Source organism: Zea mays, chromosome 1 (assembly GCF_902167145.1).
Source record: "Zea mays cultivar B73 chromosome 1, Zm-B73-REFERENCE-NAM-5.0, whole genome shotgun sequence".
Lineage (NCBI taxonomy): Eukaryota > Viridiplantae > Streptophyta > Magnoliopsida > Poales > Poaceae > Zea > Zea mays.
The window spans coordinates 33848671-33873157 of NC_050096.1; the positions used below are offsets into that span (position 1 = coordinate 33848671).

The following is a 24487-nucleotide window of genomic DNA, read 5'->3' on the forward strand; positions in this document are numbered from 1 at the left end:
TTAATACTAAAGATCAATTAGCCGATATCTCTACCAAGCCCCTTGATGAACAAACTTTTAACAAACTTAGGCATGAGCTAAATATTCTTGATTCTAGGAACTTCTTTTGTTAAGTTGCACACATCGCTTTTTTATATACCTTTGATCATGCCTCTTTCATATGCTATGACTAATGTGTTATCAAGTCTATTTTAAACCAAGTCCTAGGTATATTGAAAGGGAATTGGAGTCTTCGGCGAAGACAAAGGCTTCCACTCCGCAACTCATTCTTCGCCATCACTACGTGCAACTCTCCATCTTTGGGGGAGAAAGCATGAGCACCAGGCAAAAGGACTTCATCTTTGGTTTAATCTCAACTCATTTATTTATGACCAAAGGGGAAGAAAGTACTTCGGGGCTCTGATGATTCCGTTTTTGGCGATTTATGCCAAAGGGGGAGAAAGTATGAGCCCAAAGCAAAAGGACCGCACCACCACCAATTTTTCAAAGAGTATTCTCAATTGGTATCTTTTTGTGCTCAAAAATGGGGAGAAAGTAGTATTTCAAAAATGATATATCAAAACCCTCTTGGACACTAAGAGGAGGATCTCATTTAGGGGGAGTTTTGTTGAGTCAAAGGAAAAGCATTTGAAACAGGGGGCGAAAATTTCAAATCTTGAAAATGCTTTGCAAAATCTTATTCATTTACCTTTGACCACCTGCAAAAGAACTTTGAAAAGGATTTACAAAAGAATTTGCAAAAACAAAACATGTGGTGCAAGCGTGGTCCAAAATGTTAAAAATAAAGAAACAATCCATGCATATCTTGTAAGTATTTATATTGGCTCAATTCCAAGCAACCTTTGCACTTACATTATGCAAACTAGTTCAATTATGCACTTCTATATTTGCTTTGGTTTGTGTTGGCATCCATCACCAAAAAGGGGGAGATTGAAAGGGAATTAGGCTTACACCTAGTCCCTAATTAATTTTGGTGGTTGAATTGCCCAACACAAACAATTGGACTGACTAGTTTGCTCTAGTGTATAAGTTATACAGGTGTCAAAGGTTCACAACAAGCCAATTAAAAAGACCAAAGTTGGGTTCAAAATAGAGAGCTAAAGGCATCCCGAAAGGCTCCCTGGTCTGACACACCGGACTGTCCGGTGGCGCACCGGACAGTGTCCGGTGCACCAGGGGACCTCGCGCAGAACTCCTCAGCCTCGGAAATTTTCAGAAGCCGGCGCGCTATAATTCACCGGACTGTCCGGTGTACACCGGACAGTGTCCGGTGCTCCAAGAAGACGCGGCTCTGGAACTTGACAGCCTCGGGAAATCATAACGGCTGCTCCGCTATAATTCACCGGACATGTCCGGTGTACACCGGACTGTCCGGTGCAACAGCGGGGCAACGGCTACTTCGCGCCAACGATCGCCTGCAACAGCAATTAATGCGCGCCAGAGCGCGCAGGCGTCAGGCACGCCCATGCTGGCGCACCGGACACTCTACAGTACATGTCCGGTGCACCACCGGACACCCAGGCGGGCCCAGAAGTCAGAACTCCAACGGTCGAATTGCAACGGCTTTGGTGACGTGGCTGGCGCACCGGACATATCCGGTGCACCATACGACAGACAGCCTCCACCAACGGTCATGTTTGGTGGTTGGGGCTATAAATACCCCAACCACCCCACCATTCATTGCATCCAAGTTTTTCAGCTTCCAACCACCATACAAGAGCTAGCATTCATTGCAAAGCACACCAAAAGAGATCAAATCCTCTCCCAACTCCACACAAAGCCTTAGTGACTAGAGAGAGTGATTTGTAGTGTTCATTTGAGCTCTTGCGCTTGGATCGCTTCTTTTCTTTGGCATTCTTTCTTGTGATCAAACACTCACTTGTAATTGAGGCAAGAGACACCAATTGTGTGGTGGTCCTTGCGGTAAGTTTGATTCCCAAGTGATTTGAGAAGAGAAGCTCACTCGGTCCGAGGGACCGTTTGAGAGAGGGAAGGGTTGAAAGAGACCCGGCCTTTGTGGCCTCCTCAACGGGGAGTAGGTTTGCGAGAACCGAACCTCGGTAAAACAAATCCGCGTGTCACACTCTCCATTTGCTTGTGATTTGTTTTGCGCCCTCTCTCTCGGACTTATTATTATTTCTAACGCTAACCCGGCTTGTAGTTGTGTTTATATTTATAAATTTCAGTTTCGCCCTATTCACCCCCCTTCTAGGCGACTATCAGTAACTCCCTCATCGTAAGGGCGAGGTGGGACTCGCTGAGTACTTTTGTACTCACTCGTTGATAAATCATTGCAGATAATCCTGATTTCGTGTCCGAGGAGTTCTGAGTAGTTCGTGTCCTATACCCAAGTTTGGTGTGGTGCTGTTGCACTAGAAGCCACCGTGTGGGAAGAAGAGACTACCCTAGCGTTTACCAAATCAACTATATCTTTCTTAGTTTGTATTATTATTGTAATCGAATATACTAAATAAAGCATTGTATGACTGTGGCACCACTTGTGTAATGTATTTCACCACATACGGTTTTCTGGGCTTAAATACATGTTTAGCTTCGGTTGTTTAGTCTGGGATGCTACACCTATTTGTAATCTTCTTTACCTTCGTGTTCATAAATCCATCATACACGAGAGGACATAGAATATCACACAGTTTGTGGCCTAAACCTCTCTAAATTGCACCGATGTTGGTACTAGGCTGCACTTGGATCAGCGTACACCCATACTCTACTCATAACTTTGTACCTCTGTCTTGGGTACTTTCGCTACCCTGGTGTGATTCTTCGATTAACAGACCCAAAATAGGAGTAAAAGTGGTCTATTAGCATGGATGTGTTAGCTCCACCTGCGGAATTGACCTTATTGGTTTGAAATGCCGAAGAGACCGAATTAGCTTTATTAGGTGCATAAACCCTTTTGATTTTTATAATAATTATAAGATATGTCATATTAAGGTTGTTTAAGAACAAATTCTCCAACCCATAGATTGCAATGAATTGTTTTACCGTCTAATTTATCAAAGTGTATCATAATTATATTAGAAAAAAGTTATAATACTATTATCAATTAGTACAACTTTCTGATTTTGTAACACCTTTAAAATAATTATTATAGATAGGATAAGTATTACTAGTTACTTCGTTGTCAATTTTTTTCTACCTCTGGGACAGTGTATGTAAGAAGCGTAGCGTAGTATATATGCTAGCATCTATAAAATCATATATGGTACGAGTCTACCGATTCTTGGCACGCATAGGCTAGAGGGAGGCGATTCCCGCACTCCCTCCCGACGACAACGCGAGTGAATCATCACTTTCACACCGGATACCAGAAACTTTTTCCACACGGCAGCGTCTCACTTTCTCATGTGTAGAGTAGTAGCCTTCGGTTGAACCCCAGCAGCCCGACCATAGACAGTTCCGCTTGCCCAGTCCTCGCCTGCGACCGCCGTTTGACTCCAGAGCCCAGGCTCCCACCAATCCGTGGCAAGGATTGCGTGAAATCGCCGGTCTCGCGCGCGCATTGTAGACGGATGCTGACCGAGACAACCCCGGCCATCCCCACACCCGCATCGCACACACAGACACAGGCACATACACAGGCGGAGAGGCCACCAGCCCAGACCAGAGCAAAAACCCACCGTTCCCACACCCAGCGCTCAATTTGAACCAACGCGAACGCGACGCTCTCAAGCCCCAACCTAATCTACGATCTCCCTCCGACCGAAACGAAATCTCCGCCTCCCCTGCGCCCCTGCCCTGCGCCCCTGCATAGGAGGAAAGAAACGCACGCACGCACGCCCCCCGCGGCAAAGGGAACCGTCGCCGCGTTGCGAGAGTCCGGGAAACTGAAGCGGAGCAGCGGAGGAGAGGCCGAGGCCAGGAGGAGAGGGTACCGGCGGCCATGGAGCGGTACCATCCCTCAGAGGTGTACGAGCTCTTCGTGCGCCACATGAACACCCCGAGGTAAGGGAGGGTGGGTGGGTGGGGATTTCATCGCTCTCTCTTTTTTCCCCCTGCGGTTCTCGTTCTTGGATGGATCCTTGATCCTTCGATGGAGCGGTCGGTGATCGGTCGCGGGCGATGGCGCAGGGTGGTGGTGGACAACGGCGTGTGCGCGACGGCGACGCTGGTGCAGGTGCACAGCGCGAGGAAGCACGGCGTGCTGCTCGAGGCGGTGGCGGCCCTGTCCGACCACGGTGTCTGCGTCCGCAAGGGCTACATCTCCTCCGACGACGGCCGCTGGTTCATGGACGTGTTCCACGTGACCGACGCCGCGGGCCGCAAGGTGGCCGACGCCGACGCCGACGCCCTGCTGGCGCGGCTCGAGTCCTCGCTCTCGGCCGACGCATTGCCGCCTCGCACGCCGCCCGCCGCTGCGGCTGGGACGCCCACCCTGCTCGAGCTCGTCGGCGCCGACCGCCCGGGCCTCCTCTCCGAGGTCTTCGCCGTGCTGCACGACCTCCGCTGCGACATCGCCGACGCCAGGGCCTGGACGCACGGCGGCCGCGTCGCCGCGCTCGTGTTCGTGCGCGACGAGGACACGGGCGCGCCCATCGACGACGCGGCGCGGGTCCGGCGCGTCGAGTCCAGGCTCAGGCACGTCCTCCGCGGCGGCGCGCTCGGCGCCAGGATGGTCCGGGCGGACGCCGCGGCCGTCAACATGGACCGGAGGCTCCACCAGCTCCTCAACGAGGACGGGGAGGCCGAGAGCCGCGCCGACCAGGCCACGGCGGTCGCCGTGCAGGATTGGGGGGAGAGGGGGTACTCGGTGCTCACCGTGAGCTGCCGTGACCGCCCCAAGCTGCTGTTCGACGTCGTGTGCACCTTGACGGACTTGGATTACGTGGTGTACCACGGCACGTTCGATACGGACGGCGATCACGCCCAGCAGGTGATGCTTCTTTTCTTTCCAGGCGTTTCTTTCTCGATTGATCCCCCTAGATTTTTTCCCCCTCCCGGAGAAATAGGTCGGTGATGCCTTGATTTTTGTCGCGATGATCTGGGTCGCCATTACCGAATTCCCCGTCATCTGGAGTTTCATAAGTTAACTGCCTGCGTTAGGCGCGTTGGACCTTTCTGTCAAAATTGTTCTCTCGCTTTTACTCCACTTTTACCTTTTTGAATTGCTTTGATTGTGATTCTCGTGTGTACGCTTGATGTTAACCCAGACTTTTGTTCATGAAAATATCCCTTCACTGAATCTGCTGTTGTGGTGCTGCAAATTGATTTGAGACACTACCGATGCACGCTTGTTATCGCGACAGTATGATTAACTGGAGCTAATCTGACATGCTGTTTGCTTGGCTTGCCTGCAGGAGTTCTACATCAGGCGGTTGGACGGGCGGCCAATTAGCTCGGCGGCCGAGAGGCGGCGCGTGATCCAATGCTTGCAAGCGGCCATCGAGAGGCGCGCATCCGAGGTCCGTGATCGCTGAATGTCTCCCTTCCTCTCTCTCTCCCTCCGCCACCGCCATGTGTTCCTAACGCCAGAGCGATCGTCTGTGACTGTGCGCAGGGCGTGAGGCTGGAGCTGCGCATCACCGACCGCCGCGGGCTGCTCGCCTACGTCACGCGCGTGTTCAGAGAGAACAGCCTCTCGGTGACGCACGCCGAGATCACCACCAGGGGCGACATGGCCATGAACGTGTTCCACGTCACCGACGTGGCCGGCCGGCCCGCGGATCCCAAGACCATCGACGAGGTGATCCAGAGGATCGGCACGGAGAGCCTCCGGGTGGACGAGGAACGGTGGCCGCGCCTGTGCTTGACAGAGGGTGACGCGGGCCGCGGCGGTGCGGGGATCTTCTCGCTCGGAAGCCTTGTCAAGAAGAACCTGGCCAGCCTTGGCCTCATAAGATCCTGCTCGTGAGGACGCACGCAACCAAGTGGGCACGTGCTCGATGGGGTCCTTGTGTAAATATGGGATGGTGCATGGGTTAGTTTGTAAATGGAGTAGGGATTTAATTTGACGTTTCTAGGTTTAGTTGCCACGTGTACATAGTAGCAAGTGGAGATGGAAGGTTTTAAGAGTTGCTGGTCGGCAACAGCCTGGAGCTTAAAGGGCCTCTTTGGTGGGTCATGACATACCATGTATCCATATCTAGCTTTTTATTTTACATAAAAATAGATGGATGGAAGAATTAAGTATAATACGAGTCCTATATGCCTATACGGTTGTAACTGAATAATTTTGTTGACCTCCGTCCTTGGCTCTTGTGGCATGCGCTGCGAAAGCGCGAAAGTTCTGCTCCGAGATCTCGAGGCATTTTTTAAATTAAGCAGAGCCGGCCAGTGAGAGGTTGTAAAGAAGCCTCGTTTCCGGCATCCTGAATCTCATATGGGTCAATACCCTGATTCGGCCCTGAATCTTAATAACCTGTTAGAGTTCATATCTCATCTACTATTTCATCATCTATTTTAAACTTTTCTCTTTAATCAGTGTCAACTTACAGTTTCATGTTTCCTATTTTAGGCACTCTACCAAAAACAATCTTCAACGGAGCGGTACTTATTTGACAAGGCCAAAAATCAACTCTCGATGTGGTGCCATGTGGCCTGACAAGCGGAATCAGAACAGTAGTACTGAACTTTACCATTCGCATCAAAAGGTCAAATCTGAGATCAGACAACGGAATAATGGACGGAGTATGACTGTTGGTTTGACAAAATTCATTTGAACTTTCAGCAAACCAACAATCCCTCGTGAGAAGCCCTGCATATAAACGTCCACATGGCCCACACACACGGAAACGGAATCATCCATTCGAGTACAAGTTTCTCTGCGGACACATGGAGTGTTTCCAACCGTTTACCGACGCCTCCTCCTCGCTGTCAGCTCAAATTAAGAAGAAGAAGAAAAAACATTTGACTTTCTGCAGCCACATTGAAAACTGGTTTCGGCGGTGGACCAATGATCCCTGCAGTGACACATGTGCTCACGCAGTCACGCCTGGCTCTGTCCCCTCGATGAGAAACCGGGAAAAGATCCACGCATGCAGCGGCGCGTAATACTCTGGCCGGCGCCACGCTTTCACGGGAGCTTTCGCCGACCTCCTCCTCTCGGTTGTCCGGGGCGGGGCCTGGCAGGCTGTGGTTTCCTTGTGAGGTGTGACGACGGAAGGGTCGACGCCGACGTCGCTAGTTTATTAACCGGGTCTCATGCACGCCGCCCTTGGCGGGGCGGCAAGAAACGAGAAGAGCCCGTCCCGCAACCACCGCTGACCTACCGCCCAACTGCCGCGAATCGGACCAACCAGACCTGGCACGAGACGTGCGGTGCGGTGCGGTGCGGATCGCCATTGCTTTCGGGGCAGCTGCAGTTTCGGTAGATCGACAGGGAGGAAAATGACCGCCCAACCTTTTCCTAATTCCTATTTCCGCCATCTCGCCGCGGGCTCCTCCCGTTGCTGCGAGAGGGATGGGGAGGAGAGATCAGGTCCGGGAAGAGCATGTTCATGCTGTGCTGAGCCGTTGCATTCGTTGCCGGTTTTGAAGCCGCGAAAACGACGGGCGGTTGTGGTGGAGTCCGTCCATGGGGAGCAAAACGTGCGGGAAACCATCCTTCAGTGAATGGGTTCGGTGCGCCTGTGCGGCTACGACCGCCATCACAATTAATCAACGCCAAGTTGACAGCAGGGCGAGAGGACACGCTGGAGTGCTCCTTGGCAACCACTGCAGCCAGCGCTCTCCAGCCTGCCCTGGAATTCCAGAGCCATACTGCCCCACCAACCCTGCCTCAGTCTGCTTCTATAGCTGCGACAGTTTGGCACATGTCGCGTGCGTACCAAGATCTACTTTCACACCTATCCAAAACGGCCTCGTTTTGGAAGGACAACGATATCGAGAGCGACAAGAAAGCTAAGGCTGGAAGCTCTTTGTATGGCTTTAAGAGAGCAGAATTACCGTGCCAACGGCTTCTTGTGCCCTAAAACAGGAAACTCCATGGCAGAAAGACAGGCGCAGAGGTTTGCCTAACTGCCTAGGGCAACTGGATGCCCGGCAACGGATCCCACCGGATCTGCAGCCGATCCGTGTCTGCAAAACTCTGGGTCCACGACGGACTAGAAGCCACGCCAGGAAAAGAAAAAGGATAGCAATTGCTACTTTATCCAAGTTTTACAGCACTTGTGACTTGTGTTGCACCTACCAAGCACGCTTGTAAAAGAATGTTTCTATCATTACTGGCCTGTACAAAAGAATCTGTGACTGTTTTGCCAGTTCACGGGCGAGACGCAGCATTTGATTTTGATGTGGTTCAAACAACAAAATACAACCGTTAACATGCATCAACTAATCCTGTGGAGTTTTTTTTTATGTGATAATCCTGTGGTGTTTAACCAGCTTACACAGGGTCACTGCTTCTAGGTATTATTCTTACTGGAAGACCAGATGGTGCGGGATCTTGATGATCCCTGACCACCAGGTGTCTATCGTCTTCATCCTTCTGATGGACATCAGCAAAGTGCAGGCTTAGCCCTTCCTCAATATCAGAGTCGTCCATATATCTTGTCTTGGACAACGCTTGAGGGCTCCTCCAGGAACTTCTGCTTCTGCTATTGCTCTGCTCTAGATCCGACGTGCTTCCCTCCGATGTACCGCCACTGTGATTACTGGAATGAGGATTTGTCATGTATCGATTTCCAAAATCTGGAGGCTCGATGAAGCTACCCTGGGGACCAGAAGGATATGCAGGGGCATGTGCCCACCAATTGCTGTTAGTGTTTTCTTCTGTACCATGGTCCTTCCCTGGAGTGTTCCAGAACAAAGCACTTGATGTTGATGCCCCCAGATGACTTTGAACCCTTTCATACAACTCGTTGTCCCAGTCTCCGACTTCTTCAATTTCAGATGTTTCCCTTGCTGGTGGACTCGTGCTCACACCGGTCTCAGGGAATGCTTGGTCAAATTGGGGGCCCTCAGCTCTATCCGAGTGTGGTGGATGACATGTGTAATACCAGTCCAGGATATATGGATGCATTCTTTGGTCTGTGTCAAGCAATCCCAAGGGGCTCAAGTTATAAACAGGAGGCAGGGTGGCCTCAGCGTGGCCATGAATATCGCTATGGAGTTGTTGGAAGGTATCATCCCTTTGACCTCTAGTGCCTGCCACAAAGCCTGAAGCCTCCAGTGCTTGATATTGTGCAAGAGCTTGTTGACGTACTTGCCTTTCTTTGAACTTTTGGAGGTTAGATAAGAATTGTTTGCCATCAGCATTTGGCTCACATGATGGATAGACACTCTGGAAACTGAAAATAGTCATGTAAGACAATTAGCCTTCATATTGCTGTTCCTGGTTTTTGCAATGCCAACAAAATCTGGTTTGAACTTTGAAAAGCTGAGAACAGGTAACCTTTTCTAATTTTGACCTTGCAAAGAGGAATTACAAATGTGCAGTACAGGCCCATATGGAAAGCAGCCAAACCCAGGCATATGATCGAAGTGTACAGTATGCCAGAGTTGACTAAATAGAATGGTGCTCACTGCAGCTGTTGATCAGTGCTTGTATAATATGACTGAACTACATCTATAGCACACAGCAGGCCAAGCAGAATTGTGCTTACCTGGAATATCTTCTGAACAATACTAAAAGGTTGTCCCTATATTCTGCTACACATATCGTGTCAATAAGGCAGTAACGATAAAAGTCATGACAGTAAATGGGTACTGCTCTTGTCCATAATTAGGATAAAACCACACCTCCATATACTTAGTATCTCCAATAGATTGAAGTTAAAAATGCTTGATGTTTTCATTTGCCTAGTTACCATTTTACACCAAATCTCCCTATTAAGGCTGGAAGAGGGGTAGGAGGATGTTCTAAGATTTTTCTAGATTTAGTTCACATTTCTACTAAATCCAAAGGATTTACTTCGTGAAACTTCCTCTTCCAAACAGGGCCTTAATGCTGATTGGTGCATTTAGATGGTATACGTTTTGCAGGGACAAACTACCTAAGTAAATTAAGGCACTCGAATAGTTAGACATAACTTTGCAAGCATCACGTTCCAATTCAACTACACTACAGTAGAAGTACACCTGTTTGGTTGCTGCCCTGCCTAGCTTCCCAGGCTAGACAGCACCATCCATCTCTAGATGCTCTCAAAATCGGACTCCTGGGGGTGCTGCCTAGCTCAGGAAAGTTGACCACAAACTTCAGAGAAAGCAACTATTGAAAACTCCAATCCATCTAAACCAATCCTTGACAGCACTTACGATGCACTTGTGATAACCCACACTACATGCCTAGTAAAAAAGTAAAAGAAATACTTGAAACTGCATGTACCTTAAGAATGATTTCTCCATCTTCCCTTGGGAGCTCCTGAGACCTTTAAGAGCATTGAATGGTGACCCATAGTTTCTATTTCCATGTTTTTTGAAGTTAAACAAGCTTAGACTATTGAAACATAAAGAAATAAATGTGTTAAGTGTTGCATAGGCCAAACAAAAATAAGAGCTAAATAGCAGAAGAAACAGCAGCAAAGACCTGCATACATCTCCCACTCCGTCTACATATATTGTGAAGTCTGAGATGAAGCGCAGAATGTCATCAACTCGCTAGAGATAATAAGAATTCAGAACTATCAATAAACTTGGATTACATGAAAATCAGTGTTGAGTTAGTTCAGAACATTACCTTAGGTACCTCAGAAATAAGCAAGTAAGGAGTGATGAAAATGGAGGCCATCTCTTCAAGTAGCATGATTATAGTATACTGCATGCACAGATTGTCAAGTCAATTTTTATTGCCATATAATTGAAGCAGCAAACCCCATAGCTGATTGGCTTATACCCCAGATGTAATCATAAGCTGTAAAGCAGAACCATGGTCAAGGTTTTAATGCAACTATGCTAGAGAAATATTCCTATGAATCTATAAAGCTACCCAAAACAGTTTCTAGGATAGATCCAAACTACCATTTCTCCAATATTACTTAAGTTCGAACGATAAAAAATACCCCCTCCATTCATTTTTATAAGGCACGTTTTTTTATTTTAAAAAAAAATATTTATAAGGATATTTTGACAGTTCATATCTCTTTATAGTCATTTATTACTAAATCAACATCACATTAAAAGTACTTTGAAGAACAGTCTAGTTTTATAATTTTTTAACAATGAACTTCCATATAATTAGAATAAATCATTGGTTAAAAGTTAGGAAATCTGACTTTTCCCAATAAAAAAATACGCCTTACAAATTGAATAGAAGGGGTAGTAGAAAATAAGTTGACAACAAATTCTTTTAGTACTGCAATGGAATGGGGAGTTTCGGAAAGGGGTCAATTAATACAAAGAAAATGGATGGATTAGAATTTATACATTCATCTTAAAGCTAGACGGTATCGCTTGCACACGAAAATCTTTTAATATCTTGACAAGTTGGTAAAATATGGTATACACAGAATTCTGGGCCAGCTAAGCTTATCTTAAATGAACTTAAACTAGAGCTCAATTAGTTACCGGAAATAATGTCTCAAATTCTCTTCGTACAAGTTCGCTGTTCTCTTTACCACGCCATCGCTTTGGCATGTAATGTGTTTGGTGAACAGCGAGGCACATGGCCCCTTCTGGGTCAAAAACTTGAAGCTCATCGGCCACTACTTTTCGACTTATAGCTGCTATTGTTCCAAAAACAATAGTATACCAGAGAAGATTTCTTCCAAAAATCTGCAAAAATAACAGCCACATCAAGTTATGGAGACCTCCACAAGTCATTTCAAGTTGCAGACATGCCACGAAATAGTTGAATTTACAATCCCCACAAATTTAATCCATATGCATAATTCTAACCTGATGCAAGTTGTGACCTCAAGTGTTTGGTGTTTGTTGCCAGCATGAAAAGTTGTGACCTCAAGTGTTTTGTGACCTCAAGTCCACTGGATCAAATGTGTTCACCTAATATGTTGTCAAACCCTCCCAAACCACCCTCTCCTTCCTATAGTGGGCAACTATATGGATCACTCTAAGCTCACATCAAGGCAAATATGCGGATCCCATAAAGTAAGACTTAGCACTGGGACAACACTAGTAGGCGATGAATACAGCTATTCCAATAGCAAGCAGGTATTTGCATCTTGGAGTGACTTATAGCAGGTATTTGCAATTTAACCAAAGAAACAATGCAAAATAAAGTGCTTACATGTCCTTCAAGAATAGATTCACCCACAAATCCAATGATTATTAGAGCACCAGCCAAGCCACCAGAAACAAAAGATACAAATTTAGCCATGATGGAAACCAGTGGGGTTGGAAATTGCTTCAAGTAATTTAAAGAATGAACAGCGCTGTTGTTCATTCTGTGTCTAAAGAAGTGATCAACCTGCAATGTTTGCAATCAGTTAGCCTTATATCAGTCAAACAATACTTGCACATACTAACTATGGGATTGATTAGCAACAGAACTAAGATACGGAAAGCTGGAGAGCTCAAAGATTCATTTAGAAAATGTTACAGCTGCAATAGAAGAAAAAAATAATGATGAGTTCTTAGGAGAAGCTACCTCGTTATATTCCCTAAAGATCCACCTTGATAAGTTTGACCACCGTCTAGATGATGCTGTACTAGGGTGATTATAAATTTCTTCAGCATGCCTTAGAATGACGTACACCAATGGAAATATCACAAGGCAGGGTGATAGGATAAGCATTGCAATGCCAACAAATATAAGTCGCTTTCTCAACACATCTGGGCTTGTCAAAAACTCTTTCCTTACACAAAATTTACTGAAAAAGGAGAATGAACATTTTGTAATAGAATACACAATGAAGAGGAAGAAAACCCTAGTGAAATAAATTATTAGTAAACACTAAACAGAATGATTTGAACCATGCTGAAGCGATGCATGAATGCAGGGTAGAAAGAAATCTGGTATACACATTGGAAGTTGGGGAAGTCTAGATTGTAATGAGTAACCTTCACATGATCTGTTGCATGAGCTTCAGATGGACATGAAGAACTAGGATTCATCATAAATGATTTGTTCTATATGCATAGGCTATTTAAGCTAACAAGGTAATATGACACAACGCATCTGGTCAGCTTGAAAATGTATTAGTACAGATTGTGTTAGCACTTAGAGATCGGTATGCGAGTACCGAGTATACACACTGTAGTACGTGTTATGACAGAAGTTCTGTTCTATACAAAGTGTCACCAGTATTAAGTAAATACAAAATAAGTAAAATAATAAGGATTGGTATTGACAGATAGTGGATTTATTTCAGACTTCTAAAGTTCTGATGCAGCCAGTTCTGAAGCAGCAGCCTAACAGCTAATGCCTTCTTAAAGGCCTAGTTCCGCTTTTTTCCCATAAACGGCCTAGTTGCTCTGGGCTGAGCTAGAAAGAGTAGCATGTAAAAACAACACATAGCTTGGTCATGTAGAGGCTAAAGCAATTTAACAAACTATATTTTACAAAAAAAAAAGATCCAATGGAAGTAAGCAGTTACAGACTTCCTTACCTATCGAACATACTTTGAAAGATGCACCAGTTTAAGGTCCATTCAAGGGACTTTGGAAGTATCAGATAGTTTCTCCTGCCATGCTCATGTGATCCAGTTGGGCCAGCCCCAGGCACACAAGAATGAATTGGAAAAGAAAGAATGCCTTTATTGACCATCCCAATCAAATAATTTTCTTTCCTCATGATTCTCATGATAATATCATGCTCTGAGAGATCCCTAACAACACATAGTTTTTGAGATTTCTGGAGCAGGACAACTTTCTCAATTATTTTGGGCCATGATATAGTTTGAATCTCAAGATCATTGACCTTAAGTCTGCATAAAGGTAAACAGAATAAGGGCAAAGTCATTGCTCTGAGCTACAAAGAAAAAAGATTAAGCATGAAAAACATAGGCAGAAAAGTTACCTGTCATAGTAGAACTGACGAACATTGAGTGTACTTCTTAACTGTACAAAGAACTTGAGAAAGTTGGTAAGTCCATAAGCTGTCATTATGACCATTGATCCAACAGTTATCATTTTGGGCAATGTGAAGGGAACTAATGGATCATGCTTAATGGCCTTCATAAGATCACATGGTTTCTCCCCAGACTCAAGTGCCTCCACACCGCATTTCAAATGAATAAGAGTATCCCAATCAACAAATAAGAAAAAGAACCCGATACAGCATACCATAAAAAGTACATTGAGGATCTCTATTATCCATTTGGTAATGATACACCTGAGCCCTTTTGCGCAGAAATATTCGTAAAGCCTTTCAAAGAAAATGTCCAGATCAGGGATAGGTTCTTCCTTGACGCCTTCGTCATGGAGAAGTCCAGATGGGCTCTCGCTTCGAGAACTTGGCAATCTCCGGTAGTCGGACAACTCTATTTCAGGTGGAATATCAACAAGCAGCTGCGCTGATAACGGCGATTGGCTTCTCCATGGCCAGTTAAGTCTTGTTTGTGCATGTGCGTCCTTCGAACGGAAGGACATCATTCATGAAAAGAGAAAGCAGGGCCAGTTGATAGGTCCCTTGCCATGCCAGACGTACACACCTGCACAGGAAAATAAATATTCACATTTTGCATACTGCCATATATTCGATTGAAGTAGCAGCACAATGAAACCAGAGTACCTTGAAAACTCACAATTAAGACAAGTCAGTCGATTAAACAGAAGGGCCATAGAATGGGAAATGATTACTATTTGGAGCAGAAGCAGGTCCGAAATTAAGTCTTGGCAAGCTTAAACAAGTACATTTGGAAGGCATCAAAGCCCAATGGAACATATTAGTAGCTATCATTCTGGAACAAAATGAAAATTCCCCATGCCAAGACCTAAATCTCTACCAGCTTTCCATATCTAGCACCAAGCAGCAATAATTGCAGGCTTGCGGACGAAGCTGAACTACCATCAAGTTCTTTGGATCAATGGATTAATCGATCAACTCCTCGCTAAGACGAAAATGGCCGAAACGTAATCGTATAACACCTGGCCCCTTCACATACCAAGGTCGTTCTTCGGCAAAAGCAGCTCGATGCGCAACACGGCTACACCACCACGGTTCAGCAGCTAACCAATAGGTTGAGCTAACTATCCGCAAAAGCTGTACTCTACCCACACCACCAACGTCTAAACCAACCCCCTCACAACGCATGCCCGGTTCAACTACCAGAGTTGTTAGCTAGTTATCGCCAAACCACCGGAATCGAATCGAACTCGTTCCGTCGATCTATCCACAAAATCGACAGAAAATAGAATCCACGCGGAGCGGAGAAAGGCGCTTCACCGACCTGAGGGTCGCGCCGGCGATCCGCGGGGCGCAAGCGCGAAGGCGGCCGGGTCGTGGGGGAGAAGCGCGGGGCGACGAGGGCTGGAGGCCTCGCGTGAGGTGGAGGTGACTTGCGGTGGACTGCAGCGCCGCCGGGGTTGGGGTCCGGGCTGGGGAAATTGCGCGAGAGGGGGCGAAAGGGAAGGGGCGGGGGGCAGCCAAGGGAGGGCGTGCGTTTCAGGAGACGTGTAGGGATCGAGAAGGGGGATCGTTTTGTTCGTTCCGTTTATCCGCGGGTTTCTTCGTGTGTTGCGTTAATCACCAAGGAACTGGGAATCGCAATGGGCTCGCGCGTGGGACCCGCCGATGGTTAGTTTATTAATTCACTGTTGAACACTATCATTTGGGGCAAGAGAGAGCCTATATTGTCATCTTCTTTCAGGAAAAAACAACGAGCTGGTACGGACTTGCACGTCACGCTCACTTTTATTAGCGGAAGAAATTTATGTAAGCAGCCGTTATGATCGTGTAACATGATTCTAAAGCTCCCAATCCCTCACAACTTCTTCACATCGGACGCTGTAAAGAATGATGGTTTTGTTCTTTTCTTTGTTGTATATTAAATATTAGCCATATCCAAAGGCAGACCCAGTACATAACGAGAGTGAGTATACGGACAAGCAATGTCAGAGCGAGGATATCTAATGGTATGTTTGGTTGGATATATAATGAGGGATGGAAGAGGGTCACAGTTTTATAATGTTTGATAAGAATCACGTTAGAATGAGCTAAACATTGAAGTAATTTTTGGTAGCGCCGTTATCAAAAAAACGAGGGGGCGTTGTCGCCCCACCTCATTCTATTTTGATTTCAAACCAAACATATTCTAATTTGAACTAAGAAGGGATCTTATTTGAAATAGATAACTAACTCGCCTATATGTAGGCCTGCCCCTGGTCATATCAGACGATATGGTGATTTAGCTGGTCCATTGCAAATGTATATACGTATAAGCATGAGCGTGGCTATTGCTGGGAATCATACCGGTTGGGTCCGCTCAAATTCATCGTGCTTTCCGTTAAATGGGTTCGAGCCAAGAAGATTAAAAAAATTGGGTCGTGTCGTACGAGTCTAAAGAGTAGAAACAATGGTCTAACTTAAATTTAAAGCACGTCATGTCTTCGTTAGACCATGCCGACCTAAACATAAGCTATATTTAAACTATATAAAATCCAAATAATACAACCACATAAAGTTTATACCTTACTAAATTAAAGATATTAGACAATACTAACATCATTTAACCACATAAAGTATAAATATTATAACAATGATGTCTATATCTTACTAAATTAAAAAAATTAAATAATATGGTTTTATTGGGTAGTGCTAGCCTAAGCCCGGTCTATATGTGCGGGACGTGTGGGGGCAGTCGGAATTTGAGACTCGGTTTGGATCCGTCTTAAAATCGTGGAGCTCCGATAAGTCAGAATTTGAAGCTTGACCTAGACCCACCTTTAGATCGTGCCAGTCTCGTATTGGCAAAAAAAAATTTAACTCGGTCCATGTTCCCAGTACCAAGGCGTGGCAATACAACCTGACGGGGGCACGGGGCTTCTTCGCAGACCAGCCACGCGTCCAACCATGCGGTGCACTGGTCGGCTGCCTACGCCTTCGCTTGTGCCACGCACGTACCACTGTACCGTTCGTGCACACATTCTGGGTGTGAGCAGAGAAAGCGGTCAGCGTCACCACCTCCATGACTATGAGCGAATCGAGCATGCAGCCGTGGAACCGGGAGCCCGCACCCAGCCGTGCACGCGTTACGTGATCAGTGACTGCCGTGATCCGAAGGCGTGACGGTCCGGGGCTAAAAGCGTTGCGTGCTGCCTAGCTGTGTTTGTGGCATTGGACTAGCTGATCATGCTGTTTATCATGTTGAGAAAAGAATCTGTTGACGCCCTTTTCGAGGCGCCAATTACTCAAGAGAACCAGCGGCGGTGCTCTCTGGTCAGGCGCGGACGGTCCGCGACACAGGGCCGGACGGTCCGCGACCTGGTGCAGGAGCTCGGGTTCCCTGCCTGAGGGCCGGACGGTCCGCGCGTGCGCAGGGGCGGCGGATGATCGCCGGCGGCGCCTGGATCTCGCTCCCGGGAGGGACCCCGTCGGGGAGGAGAGATCCTAGGAGTTGTCTAGGCTCGGGCTGACCGACCTAGACTCCTCTAATCGACGTAGAGTCGAGGAGAGGCGGAGAATTTGGGGATTGGAAGGCTAAACTAGGGCTAAACTAGAACTACTCCTAAGATAAAATGTGAAATAGAAGTTGTATTGATTCGATTGTTGATTACAAATCGGCCGTATACCTCTCTATTTATAGAGGAGGGGGGCTGGACCCTTTACAAACTAATTCCCGAGCTTATCCCGCGATTTTAGCTAACAACCGTAGCACAAAACTCGGAACCCTAATCTGCTCTGCGCACGCGCGGACCGTCCGGCCCACAGGCGCGGACCGTCCGGCCTTAGGGCCGGACAGTCCGCCGGCTCATTTTGGTGTCAAACATATGCCCCCCTGCCTTTTGGTGGAGCTGAGCGAACCAAAAGCAACTAACTAGATGTGATCACATCAGTTTTCTTAGGCATCTTGACACTTGCTAGGATAATACGTAGTGGCCTTAGTCCCGATGGTTGACTCAACGGACGTGACTCTTTTATCTTTGATCGAACTGTCAGTCCCAACACCGTCGAGCGTCATAGCGATCCTGACCAATCCGTCACCTTACTTTTTCTAATTTTCCAAGTGTTCTGGCGTAGCTTCGTAGTCGACCAGGTCTTCCCCTTGTAGGTCATCTTCCTCCATGGGTGTCGATACATCGTTGGTGGTGTATTGGTGTAGCGCGGATGGTTCGGCCTCAGGGGTCGGATGGTCTGCGTCCTGTACGGTTGGTCTGGTCTTTATAGCCGGACTGTCTGCTATACCTGCAAAGAGCTGCACAGTTGCTGTTTTATTTTCTGTCTTTATGGCCGTTTGATTTTCCTCAACGGCCTTTGGTCTCCATCTCTTTTATGGTAGCGGATACTGCGGATGTGTGTCATTAAATATTTTTTCCGCCTCCTTCTCCTGATTCTCCTTTGCTCTAAGGCGTTGTAATTTTCGCTTTTGCGATCGTGTCAATCCCGATGGGCACCATCGGGGCATGGAGTATTTTGGATCGGCTATTTTATTGACAGTCGTACTTTCTTTTTTGTTTGTGTTGGCCGATTCACCAAAAATCATCGGCCCTTCGTTATTTTGTTGTACGACGACATCTGTCGTTCCTATTTTAATGACATCTCCCTTTTTCGTACTGTTGGAGGTTGTAGCTGTATGCCCCCCTGCCGGATTAGTCAGCCTTTGGGGCCGAATTGTTCGGCAATCTTGCTGGGCCTGTGCTTGTGGACCAGATTGAGGGGCTCTCAATCGGTCTTGTACTGGATGTGTCAATCTATTGAATACAGATGTTTGGGGTGCCCCCAAGCGGGGTACTGTGGCATCCTAAATGGGTATGGTGGCATGCCCCACATTTGATTTGGGACGTATGGTGGAGGTATGTATGTGTATGAATATGGCATAGGTAGATATGGTGGTGGAGGTGTCCATGCAGGCACGTTAGGTCTTAATTGAACATTATGACCTCTCGTCCTTTCCGATTGGTGTGGTGGTCCAATCGGCCTAACATGTCGTCGCACCTGGGTGGGTAAGCGAGGTCCCTTTGGTGGCCGGTCGCTGGAGCCAGCCTTCTTTTGCACATATTTAGACAATAATTGATCAAAGGTCGGGCTAGATTTTATCAACCGACCAGTTGCCTTGAACGTGTTAGTTTTCCACGTACCTATTTCTGGTCGTCGTGGTTTGAAGGTACATGGTCGCCGCAGCTCTTCGATGTTGCCGGACCGTCAGTCGGAACGCTTCGGACCGTCCGGTGATGTTACGGACCGTCCGCGCCTAGACACCGGACCGTCCGCGATGCGTAGTATGGGTTCTCGCGCATATCCCCTTGTCTGTGCTTGCCCCCAGCGCTGGAGTTTGTGATGGTTACCTTCAGTGTCTCCCCTCTATCAGGAGTCTTCTCGGCCATCACTTTCCTGCAAGAAATTTTGTTGTTTCCATTGGCCTCCCATGCGTTGCCGATGATGACTTCTTTGTCTTTGCCCTTATCGGCTGTGTTGGGCCGAATTAGGACCTTTTTGCCATTAAAGTCGATCACATTCATTGGGAAGGGCTCTGTGTCCTCCTGAAATTTCAATCGTCCATCATTAATGGCCGATTGAATTTGTCGTCGGAACACATTACAATCATTAGTGGCATGGGAAAATGAGTTGTGCCACTTGCAGTATGCGCGACGCTTTAGTTCGTCGGCAGGTGGAACGATATAATCAATTCTAATGTTACCATTTTTTAGTAATTCATCGAATATCTTATCACATTTGCCGACATTAAATGTAAACTTAACCTCCTCCTGTCGTTCCTTTTGAACTGACTGCAAGGAGGAGCAAGCCGAAGATTTGGCCTGCTCGGGCCAAACTATTTCGGCAGTGTAAACTTTCTTTGGTTCATCGTCCGAACTACTTTGATTGTGTTCTACTATAGGGACATTATGATGAACCGTTCTGACTAGTTCTTTGCTTCGGCTTTCACAAGCCGAAGCTCTCTGATGTAATTGTGCTAGAGTAAAGAACTGGATGCCTTCTAATCTCTCTTTTAAATAATAGCGCAATCCATCAAAGGCTATTCCCGCCAGTTGTTTATCTGTTAAATGAATTTGAAAGCATCGGTTTCTCGTATCCTGAAATCTCCGGATATAATCACTAACCGATTCATCCTTTTTCTTGTCGTAGGGTCACTAAGTCTACTAAATCTAGCTTATAATCACCAGAGAAGAAATGTTCATGAAATTTTTGCTCTAAGTCTCCCCATGACAAAATGGAATTAGGAGGGAGTGTGGCATACCATGTGAATGCAGTCCCTGTTAAGGATAATGAAAATAAACGCACACGGAATGCTTCGGTGTCGGCCAATTCTCCTAATTGTGCTAGGAACTGGCCTATGTGCTCACGCGTGCTCTTTCCTTGGTCACCCGAAAACTTTGCAAACTCGGGTATCCTGGTTCCCTGTGGGTATGGGTGGTGATCAAATCGGCTGTCATAAGGCTTCCGATATGATTGCCCCCCAGGGATCATGCTTACTCTGAGCTTATCTCGGAACGCCCCGACTATTTCTTCCCTCACTATACCAATGGCAGCCGGTGCAAGACCACCGGCTCTCTGGTCAAACATAGGTGGGGTTGGTTGCATGTTAGTATGTTGTCGTTCCCCCCATTGGTTTGAGCTAGGTGGTGCATTTCCATTTGCCCTATATGGCTCATATGTTTGATCGTTTCTTTCCGGCCTTCTAGGTGGGGCCGGAAAGCTTTCCTGGGCTCTAGATCCTGAATTAATGGGCTGGTGCATTGCATAATGTGATGGGAAGTGTTGCTGGGACGGGCGAGGATTCAGGTAATAATCCCCCTCAAAAGACTCATGTGCGGACTGTCCGGATACGTACCCGGACCGTCCATGATTATATGCGGACCGTCTGTCGTTGTATGCGGACCGTCCGACTGGATAGTTTAAATTCGGTGCCCTATGTGGTGGCTCGGGTGCGTGTCTAGGTAACTCATTAAAAATGGGTCCGGCTGTGGCTGACCCGGACGATCCGCGCTCGCGAGCGGACGGTCCGGGCATGTGTAGATCGGCTGGTTTACTGCCGATTTGCGTTTGCTCAGGGTACGTGTCCATCGGCATCCCATAAGGGGGTTGTGACTGGTCGTGACAACCTTTAACCGATGTATTACGTGTATTATCTCCTAATTCAACCTCGTGTGAAGGAAAATTTGCTATACTAGATTTATCAAATGCACGTACTAGTCTCCTACAATCGTTTTGCATAACCCCTATGATATTTTGCATATGTTCTCGCTGTTCGTCTATGTAAGCTTTAAGAGATTGGAGTTCGTTGGTGCTACTTACATTTGGGGTAATCGTAGTAGGTCAGAGCGAAGCCAGATCTGTCGCCCGTTGCCGAACGACTTTGTTGTTCCTGTCCACTTTGAAGTCAGCCAGGAACTTCGCCTTTGCTTCTTGGATCAGCTGCTCCTGGCGCTGCTCGAACAGGAGCTGTTTTTCAGCCGGCAAGGCTTCCCATGTCGGTGTGATGATATTGTTGGTGGAAACCTCAGAGCTATCTCTTGAATCGGCCATTGAGGGCCGATTTGATAGGTCTATATGTGTTGTCCCCAGCGGTGTCGCCAAAAAGTATGTTGACGCCCTTTCGGAGGCGCCAATTACTCAAGAGAACCAGCGGTGGTGCTCTCTGGTCAGGCGCGGACGGTCCGCGGCACAGGGCCGGACGGTCCGCGACCTAGTGCAGGAGCTCGGGTTCCCTGCCTGACGGCCGGACGGTCCGCGCCCTAGGGCCGGACGGTCCGCGCGTGCGCAGGGGCGGCAGATGATCGCCGGCGGCGCCTGGATCTCGCTCCCGGGTGGGACCCCGTCGGGGAGGAGAGATCCTAGGAGTTGTCTAGGCTCGGGCTGACCGACCTAGACTCCTCTAATCGACGTAGAGTCGAGGAGAGGCGGAGAATTTGGGGATTGGAAGGCTAAACTAGGGCTAAACTAGAACTACTCCTAAGATAAAATGTGAAATAGAAGTTGTATTGATTTGATTGTTGATTACAAATCGGCCGTATACCTCTCTATTTATAGAGGAGGAGGGCTGGACCCTTTACAAACTAATTCCCGAGCTTATCCCGCGATTTTAGCTAACAACCGTAGCACAAAACTCGGAACCCTAATCTGCTCTGCGCACGCGCGGGCCGTCCGACCCACAGGCGCGGACCGTCCGGACCGCGGACCGTCCGGCCTCAGGGCCGGACAGTCCGCCGGCTCATTTTGGTGTCAAACAGAATCCGTAAAAGCGAAGAGGAACACGTAGCTGCAGGTTCAGAGTTGAACGTGAATCAAGTACAACTCTGCGACTCCCAGTTCCCCCGACAAATAACCACTAAGGCCTTAATAGGTTCCAAAGATAAAATCATACTACCTCCGTTTATAAATATATGATATCGTTGTTGTTTTTTGAAAAATTTGACCATTCGTATTATTCAAAATATTTATTCAAAAATATAAAATTTCGTGTTAAGAATAAACCTTAAGTGATAAAATAAATCATAAAAAATAAATGATAACTCATTATTTTTTTAAAAAGACGAGTAGTCAACGTTTCTTTAAAAGTCAACAGTGTTATATATTTATGAATGAAAGGGAGTACCATCGATTTAATCCGGATCTGAATTAAGTAAATCCATACCTCACGCCTAGTCCCATGGTGGGACTAAATCTATCATTTAATCTATATATTTCTCAAAACTAGTTATTATTTTGATCAATAGATTCTAATATAAATTTGTGCAATATATTCATGAATTTGTTCTATATCTAATGAGTTGTGATAGAATTCGTGCCTTACATAGTTAAAAAAACCAAACCATTGGGTTATAATCCATGATGTGTTTAACCGAATAAAAAATTAGATAGGCTTGAATTATTTTAGGGCATGGATTTAATTCCAATCTGAAAGGGAATTAGGCTTACACCTATTTCCTAATTGATTTTGGTGGTTGAATTGCCCAACACAAATAATTAGACTAACTAGTTTGCTCTAGTCTATAAGTTATACAGGTGTCAAAAGGTTCACAAAAGGCCAATAAAATGACCAAGAAAAGGGTTCAACAAAAAAGAGCAAGGGATAACCGAAGGCTGCCCTGGTCTGGCGCACCGGACTGTCCGGTGCGCCACCGGACAGTGTCCGGTGCGCCAGGGGACTCCAAGCCAAACTTCGCACCTTCGGGAATTTTCAGAGGCGCTTCGCTATAATTCACCGGACTGTCCGGTGCACCACCGGACAGTGTCTGGTGCCCTAGAGGAGAGCGACTCTGAACTCGCCAGCTTCGGATTTCTGCTCCGCTATAATTCACCGGACATGTCCGGTGCACACCGGACTGTCCGGTGAGCCAGCGGAGCAACGGCTACTTCGCGCCAACGGTCGACTGCAGGCGCATTGAATGCACGCCAGCGCGCGCAGAAGTCAGAGCATGCGCGGGTGGCACACCGGACAGCCTATAGGGCTTGTCCGGTGCGCCACCGGACAGCTAGGCGGGCCCACAAGTCAGAGCTCCAACGGTCGGAACCCAACAGCCAGGTGACGTGGCTGGCGCACCGGACTGTCCGGTGGCGCACCGGACTGTCCGGTGCGCCATGCGACAGCAGCCTCCAACAAACGACTAGTTTGGTGGTTGGGGTTATAAATACCCCCACCACCCCACATTCAAGTTATCCAAGTTTTCCACCTTCCAACTACTTACAAGAGCTCTAGCATTCAATTCTAGACACACCCAAGTGATCAAATCCTCTCCCAATTCCACACAAAGCTTTAGTGATAAGTGAGAGAGATTTGTTGTGTTCTTTTGAGCTCTTGCGCTTGGATTGCTTTCTTTCTCATTCTTTCTTGAGATCAAAGTCACTTGTAAATTGAGGCAAGAGACACCAATCGTGTGGTAGTCCTTGCGGGAACTTTGTGTTCCAATTGATTGAGAAGAAAAGCTCACTCGGTCCGAGGGACCGTTTGAGAGAATGAAAGGGTTGAAAGAGACCCGGTCTTTGTGACCACCTCAACGGGGAGTAGGTTTGCAAGAACCGAACCTCGGTAAAACAAATTCGCGTGTCACACTCTTTATCCGCTTGCGATTTGTTTTGCACTCTCTCTCTCTCGGACTCATTTATATTTCTAACGCTAACCCGGCTTATAGTTGTGATTAACTTTGTAAATTTCAGTTTCGCCCTATTCACCCCCCTCTAGGCGACTTTCAATTGGTATCAGAGCCCGGTGCTTCATTAGAGCCTAACTGCTCGAAGTGATGTCGGGAGATCACGCCAAGAAGGAGATGGAGACCGGCGACAAGCCCACTACAAGCCACGGGAAAGCTACATCGGAAGAGTCCCGCAACAAGGGGAAGGGGAAGGAGAAGAAAGCTTCTTCCCACAAGTCGCATCGGAGTGGCGACAAGAAAAAGAATATGAGGAAGGTGGTCTACTACGAGACCGACACTTCATCACCTTCCACCTCCGGCTCCGACGTGCCATCCATTACTTCTAAGCGCCATGAGTGCAAGAAGTTTAGTAAGATCCCCTTAC

General features: G+C 47.1%; 2 protein-coding genes across 2 annotated transcripts; one reads left to right on the top strand and one right to left on the bottom strand.

The window, feature by feature from the left end:
* Positions 1-3407: 3407 nt before the first annotated feature.
* Positions 3408-6201, top strand: LOC103633560 (ACR8). The gene is made up of 4 exons (XM_008655249.4): positions 3408-3963; positions 4090-4891; positions 5316-5420; positions 5516-6201. Exons 1-4 carry the CDS (start codon positions 3902-3904, stop codon positions 5867-5869), a joined length of 1323 nt encoding a protein of 440 aa, XP_008653471.1. The 5' UTR covers positions 3408-3901; the 3' UTR covers positions 5870-6201.
* Positions 6202-8155: 1954 nt separating this feature from the next.
* LOC100502331 (autophagy protein 9) lies at positions 8156-15420 on the bottom strand. The gene is made up of 10 exons (NM_001112351.3): positions 15243-15420; positions 13871-14504; positions 13461-13778; positions 12500-12722; positions 12140-12319; positions 11461-11667; positions 10634-10711; positions 10484-10554; positions 10283-10393; positions 8156-9245 (listed from the first exon to the last, which is right to left on the bottom strand). The coding sequence occupies exons 2-10, from the start codon at positions 14443-14445 to the stop codon at positions 8342-8344; spliced, it is 2667 nt and encodes an 888-aa protein (NP_001105821.2). The 5' UTR covers positions 14446-14504; positions 15243-15420; the 3' UTR covers positions 8156-8341.
* Between the last annotated feature and the right edge of the window lie 9067 nt (positions 15421-24487).